This window comes from Portunus trituberculatus, unplaced genomic scaffold, assembly GCF_017591435.1.
Source record: "Portunus trituberculatus isolate SZX2019 unplaced genomic scaffold, ASM1759143v1 PGA_scaffold_460__1_contigs__length_6933, whole genome shotgun sequence".
Taxonomy (NCBI): Eukaryota; Metazoa; Arthropoda; class Malacostraca; order Decapoda; family Portunidae; genus Portunus; species Portunus trituberculatus.
The window spans coordinates 1-6,933 of NW_025541628.1; the positions used below are offsets into that span (position 1 = coordinate 1).

At 45.3% G+C, this 6,933-nt stretch overlaps 1 protein-coding gene, 1 non-coding gene and 1 pseudogene across 2 annotated transcripts; 2 read left to right on the forward strand and 1 right to left on the reverse strand.

Moving 5' to 3' along the window:
* Positions 1 to 457: 457 nt before the first annotated feature.
* On the forward strand, positions 458 to 576 carry LOC123500656. The gene has a single exon (XR_006673428.1). It is a non-coding gene; the product is annotated as a 5S ribosomal RNA (ribosomal RNA).
* Positions 577 to 2,824: 2,248 nt separating this feature from the next.
* On the forward strand, positions 2,825 to 3,220 carry LOC123500654 (histone H3-like; the record flags this gene model as incomplete). Its single annotated transcript, XM_045249315.1, has 1 exon — positions 2,825 to 3,220. A coding segment is annotated over one exon (396 nt), but the record flags the coding sequence as incomplete, so codon positions are not given.
* Positions 3,221 to 4,382: 1,162 nt separating this feature from the next.
* Positions 4,383 to 4,754, reverse strand: LOC123500655 (annotated as a pseudogene).
* Positions 4,755 to 6,933: the final 2,179 nt, after the last annotated feature.

A 6,933-nucleotide genomic window follows, 5' to 3' on the forward strand; every position in this document is an offset into this window, starting at 1 on the left:
TGTCTCGCTCACGAGTGTGACTCGCATTTTTGCCTCGCGGTAATATATATATGGAGCAGGTGCCTTCCCGGTTGTAGTAGGGTAACAATATTTCCTGTTTTTCCCACTTGATCCAACATCGCTGGGTCATACGAACACGGTCTCCGTCTCGTCGTTGACCCTCGGACCACGCATCCGAGACGTACAACCGAGAGGCAAGCAAGAAAACGGCGTAAAACCAAATAATATCGAGTCGGAGGAGGTGCCAGATTTTCCAGCCAGCGGCATGGAAGAAGAAGAAGAAGACAGAAGAGACAGACAGAGAGAGAGAGAGAGAGAGAGACTGAGAGAGAGATTAATCCAATAGGGAAACGATATTAAACCAAGAAACACCTAGAAAGGACTTGATTCACAGGGTATACGGAGTATAGTAGGGCAAGCCAGGAAGAATTTAAAGGCCTAAAATCTCACATCGAGTGCCAACGACCACACCACGTTGAACACACCGCTTCTCGTCCGATCAGCGAAGTTAAGCAACGTTGGGTCCGGTTAGTACTTGGATGGGTGACCGCCTGGGAACACCAGATGTTGTTGGCATTCCATTATTTTTCATTTATCTATTTATTTTTTTATTATTATTATTATTATTATTATTTTATAATAATAATAATAATAATAATAATAATAATAATAATAATAATAATAATAATAAGAAGAAGAAGAAGAAGAAGAAGAAGGTTTGATTTGTCTATTCTTATATTGTTTTACCTGCTTATTTTATTCTTTGTTAATTCATCCATTTATTCTTGTACTACCTCGTGCCTGGATTACCAGACAAAACTGTGTATTCTAAACACACATGAATAGGAGAGGACTCGAACTGACATTTTTTTTTTTCTCTCCTATAGAGAAATTGCATCGAACCGCTAGCCTAGCTTGGTGCCGGGGAAAGGGGATAAGAATGACCACCTGCACGGACGTGTGCTGTGCTCTGTCGAGCTTGGATATTAACCATTGAAGTCTGAAGAAGAAAAAAAAAAAAAAAAAACCTAGAAAGTCACTGCAGCGGCTGTGGGAGGAGGAAAGACGCAAGCCGTCAGACTAACCGTGACACACGACACGCTAATAAATACGCACACTATAGTCTGACCATTTTTATGAAGATCACTTAGGCGTTGGCGTTTTTCCTGCCTGCGGCGCTGTCACACGTGTACCAATACGCGCCCCAAGTCAGGTACTTAATACTTTTTAACTGAATGGTGTTGTAGTACATATACATTGTGATGCTCTAAAGAGGCAAGTTAGAGGAATTTGTGTTTATTTTTAAATAAATTTTGCATTGGTTTTGCAAACGCAACAACAATGCTTGACAACGTTTCCTCCGAGCGTTGTCACATCCTTCTGGGTGACTGAGTGAGGTCACAGGTCAAAGTGACCGTGTTAATCCATGGTGTGTGGGGAGCAAGGTTATCATTGACACATAGGCTCTAATCCCTTAATTTGCCCAGCAACGCCGCAGGCCGGGAAATTCCCAAAAATGGCAACGTCTAAGTGATCTTCACACTATAATAATCTGATTAACAATTTGTCTTGGCCATGTTGCAGTGGGTATTTGGTGAATGAAATGATCGATTGCTATCTTTACATCATCCATCCATCCTAATTTGACCTTAGAATCTAAAATGGTTGCTTTGCTGATGTCATTCAGGTATATTTGAGAAATCATATTCTTTGTATGTAAAATATAATGTTTTTTTTTTTTTGTGGATCGTAGTTGCTAAAGTGTGTCTGTGTATATATTAGGATTTTCATGCTATATGTTGGTGGCCCTTGCATTTGAAATAATTATATTGTGAAATTGTCAACTTTTTTTTTTTTCGGTAGGGGCTAATGTATGCAATGTTTCTGCTAATTTATGGAAATTTTATGCAAATTTATGCAAATTAGCCAAATCAAATTTGGGGGATCGATAATGGGGAGGGGGACGCGCGAAAATCACTCCATTTTCTAATTTTGCGATTTATGCACATATCCGGTAAAATCATGTAAACGGGAAAAAAAAAAAAAAAAAAAAAAAAAAAATCGTCTAGAATTGTCGGTGGGATCCTTCTGTCCCTCTCTCTCTCTCTCTCTCTCTCTCTCTCTCTCTCTCTCTCCTTGTGTGTGTGTGTAGTAATTCACTGTTTGATCTGCTGCAGTCTCTGACGAGACAGCCAGACGTTACCCTACGGAACGAGCTCAGAACTCATTATTTCCGATCTTCGGATAGGTCTGAGACCAGGCACACACCACACACCGGGACAACAAGGTCACAACTCCTCGATTTACATCCCGTACCTACTCACTGCTAGGTGAACAGGGGCTACACGTGAAAGGAGACACACCCAAATATCTCCACCCGGCCGGGGAATCGAACCCCGGTCCTCTGGCTTGTGAAGCCAGCGCTCTAACCCCTGAGCTACCGGGCCGTGTGTGTGTTTCACTGTTTGATCTGCTGCAGTCTCTGACGAGACAGCCAGACGTTACCCTACGGAACGAGCTCAGAGCTCATTATTTCCGATCTTCGTGTGTGTGTGTGTGTGTGTGTGTGTGTGTGTGTGTGTGTGTCTTTTTTTTGTGTGTGTTTCTTTTCTCTCTTTCCTTCCTCTTTTCTCTCCCTCTCGCCTGCCTCAATTTCTTTGAGTTACCAATGACATGTTGTTATGGTTGTGAAGGGGAGGGGAGTTTTATGTGGTTGTCGAACACTCTTACGTGATTCCCGTCCAATCTCAACACGCCCAACTGTTCCTTCCAAACGGCAGTAACTTACTTACTTCCTTACTTACTCACCATGGCACGTACTTAGCAAACGGCCCGCAAGTCCACCGGTGGCAAGGCGCCCCGCAAACAGCTTGCCACGAAGGCGGCTTGGAAATCTGTTCCTGCCACTGGAGGTGTCAAGAAGCCCCACCGTTACAGGTCAGGAACCGTGGCCCTCCGTGAGATCCGCCGTTATCAGAAGAGCACCGAACTGCTTATCAGGAAGCTGCCTTTCCAGCGCTTGGTGCGTGAAATTACCCAGGATTTCAAGACTGACCTCCGCTTCCAGTCCTCCGCTGTCATGGCCCTCCAGGAAGCTTCCGAGGTTTATCTCGTTGGTCTCTTTGAAGACACTAACCTGTGCGTCATCCACGCTAAGCGTGTCACTATCATGCCCAAGGACATCCAGCTGCCTGGTCGAATCCGTAGCGAGCGTGCCTAATAAGTGTGTCATCCAAGGCAAGCAAGCAACAACAAACAATATCTAGGCCCTCTTCAGGGCCAAAGGTGCTTTATCTAAAGAGAATAATATTACATAGACCATGAATGGGTTGGCTTTTATCTGTATGTATGGTCGAGCGATTTTCCTGAATAGAAGTCTTTTATTTTTTTCTCTCTCTCTCTCTCTCTCTCTCTCTCTCTCTCTCTCTCTCTCTCTCTCTCTCTCTCTCTCTCTCTCTCTCTCTCTCTCTCTCTCTCTTCTCTATCCCTCTTTCTTTCCTTTTTTTTTTCACTCTTATTTAACCTTCCTCTCTGTGTCTAGGATCCGATATTTCATGTGCATGTTTCTGATCAGTAGTATGTCGGTGGCCGATGGAGAATGACTGCTTTCCCCTCCAATCTGATTTGTAGATATATTGATTGATTGATTCGCTGCAATTCAGTCAAGAAAACAAAAAAAAAAAAAAAAATAAAAAAGGAGCGATGTTCCATGTTACAAGCTATAATAACTGTGTGCTTCCTGAGCTTTGTGTGATGAAAAACGTTATGTTACTGAAATAGGAGGTATCATCATCATCATTAATCAAGAAGAGGAAGAGCATGAATGCACCCACCCTCAAAAGCCTGCCTGCCGTGATTAGTATCGTACGTACGCTTAATCATCATCATCATCATTGAGATGTGGGGTAGGTGTTTTTTTTTTTTTTTCGTTGGTTTGATTGTTTATTTATTTATTTATCTCTTCTCCAATCTTCTTTCTTATTTATGCATTGCTTTATTTCAATATCTTTTCATTCATTTCTTTATCTGTATTGCTTGATTTTATTCCACAAGTCCTCCTCGCTTTATTAAATAGTAACCCGATTTACTACTACTACTACTACAACGGGCTGCTGCTGTTGTGCAGTGGATGATGGATCTCTTTGCTCTGACTCGGTTGCGAGCCTCATTAATGACGAGCCATCTAGCTCATCCATCCATCCATATCCATCCATCCGGCTCTGGTGCACCAGCAGCGACCACCATCCACACTTGTCTATATTGTGTCTCCTTTTTTTTGGATTCAGGTGTGGCTCCTATGGAGCCGGGTAGGGTTTGAATACTGCCTGACAGCAGTTGCTCTTTTTTCTTCTTTCCCCCCTTCTAGCTGACTGATATTTAGTTTACGTGGAGGAGGTGTACTTGCTGACAGCTTTGGTGCCCTCAGAGACGGCGTGCTTTGCCACTTCGCCGGGCAGAAGGAGACAGACGGCAGTCTGGATCTCCCGGCTGGTGATGGTGGAGCGCTTGTTGTAGTGTGCCAGGCGGGATGCCTCGGCAGCGATGCGCTCGAAAATGTCGTTCACGAAAGAGTTCATGATTGACATAGCCTTGGAGGACACGCCAGTGTCGGGGTTGACCTGCTTGAGCACCTTGTAGATGTAGATGGACTAGCTTTCCTTCCTCCTCCGCTTCTTCTTCTTGTCCCCTTTTTCTATGGCCTTCTGAACCTTGCCAGCATTCTTGGCAGCCTTTCCTGATGATTTTTGAGGCATGGTAGTAACGGCGTCGTTCAACTTGCGAAGAGTTGTGTTGTGTTTCAACCGAATCAGAATCAGAATAAAAAAGGAAAGATGGGGAGGGGGAAGTGGGGACAGAAGAAGAATAGATGGGTGATAAAAAGGGAGCTTCAGTAAGAGGATAAAGTTACTAGGGCTTGACCCAGGCGCAAGATGGACTTCTGTGATGACTGAGCGTTTGGTCTATTGTATGTTTCTTTATAGAAGAGATGGACGCGGCAAGGGAGGCCGGCACCAGACCAGGGGGATCCAAGCAGAGCGCATAAGTACCAAGCACGCAAGAGCAAAGGACCGCCAATGCCACGGACGAGGGCGCCGCACCCACACGGAAGCGGCGGCCAAACAGTCTTGTTTTCAGTGCAAACAACAAACACCGTGAAGCAGGAAGAGTGAAGTACGTGATAGTAGAAGGGGAAGGGATGACATATAGAGAGGATGGGGTGAGAAGTACTTCCGTATAGCGGAGGGACCTACAGCTTTACGTGGGTTCCGAACCACGGATAGTAGTAGAATTGGTGATTTGGGGTTGTAGGATGGTTTAACTTTATTAGCGAGGTTGTTGAGGGGGTATATGAATATTTTATTTGTGATTAAATGAGTGTGATGAGTGGATATTGGTGTTTGGTGGTGTCCGCCGGGAGTGGTCCGGTCCTGGAGTATCACCCTGTTCTGGGCAGATCAACCTGCTATGGATAAAAGAAAAGGATTAAAAGGGTCAATGGATGGAGATGGTTGGACGGAGATGGTATGTTTGTGAGGGTGGATGACGTGACGGCGAGATGACCGAACAGTTCCGCGTCCTCTGTGGAGGTGATGAAAATATTCCCGCATTTTGTGCGTTCACAGTACCTTTCATCAGTAGTGGCCCCTCCATAACAGGCGCGGGAGGGTGCCGCTGCCGGAACGTCATGTAGACGGCCGGGGGCCCCATTGCCGTGCCGTCAGAGGGAGGGGTGCGGTTGTTCTTGTCATTCGCCCAGCATTGGCCGCTCCCAATTACCTCTGTGGAGGTGATGAAAATGTTCCCGCGTTTTGTGCGTTCACAGTACCTTCCATCAGTACTGGCCGCTCCGCAGTAACAGACACAGGGGGTGCCACTACCGGAACGTCATGCAGACGGCCGGGGGCCCCATGCCGTGCCGTCACTGGGAGGGGAGCGGTTATGTTGTCCCCGACCCTTGAGGTGGTCCGGTGCCCCCTTAAAGCCTAGGCTGCGAAACGGAAAAATAATGCATAAAAACAAAAAAGATGAATACAAAGCCATAAGACAAAAAATATGAAAACACCACTAGGCGTTGGCACGCGAGCCCACTCCCGTAGGAAGGGGCATGTGATGGGGGTGTGGGTGATGCCACTCTGACACCTGGAGTGGTACTGTTAGTAATGAAGATAAGTGAGAGGAAGAGTGTGAATGGAAGTGAAAGGAAGATGGATAGAGAAAAAAAGGTGTGTTAGTGAAGTGATAGGGAGGATGGATAAGAGTAGGAGTTAGTTAGTAAGAGGGAGTGAAAGAAAGGTGAGATGGAGGATGAATGAGGGGAAGAGGAGTCCGTTATCTGTAGATGGGTTCAGGAGGTTCATCTGTGGGGTGAAGGAGGGTGGTGTGGGGTAGACGTCTGTGTGGTCGGGGAAGGTTTTCAGGAAGTTGTATGTGTCTGTGTGTCTGTCTGGGAAACGTGTTTAGTTGTTTGTTTATTCTGTTGTAGAGTGTGGTGTTTAGTGGTAGGATGTTGGACTCCTCATGAAGAGATGAAGAGGTCCGGAAGTCGAACCACTTCGTTCCAAGTGCGAAACGAACTGCTCGGTTCTGGACCTTTTGTAGTTTTAGAAGATTGGAAGGGGCTGAGAGAGACAAGGCAAGAGGGCAGTATGTTATTAGAGGAAGACTAAAAGCTTTATAAAGGTGAAGTTTCAGCTTAGAAGTACTGTCGCAAAAACGTTCCAAGTTGCTCAGGGCTCCTGAGGCAATGGCGACTTTTTGATCTATATGGATATTAAATCTAAGGTGTTTGTCGATGGTGAGGCCAAGGACAGTGATGACTTTGTTTATTGGGATGGGTACAGGGTTTTGAAAGTCTTTATAAAGTGAAATTTGGCGGGGCTGTTTGGATTTGTTGTTAAAGAAAGTAACCTTATATTTTTCAGGATGAGAGTG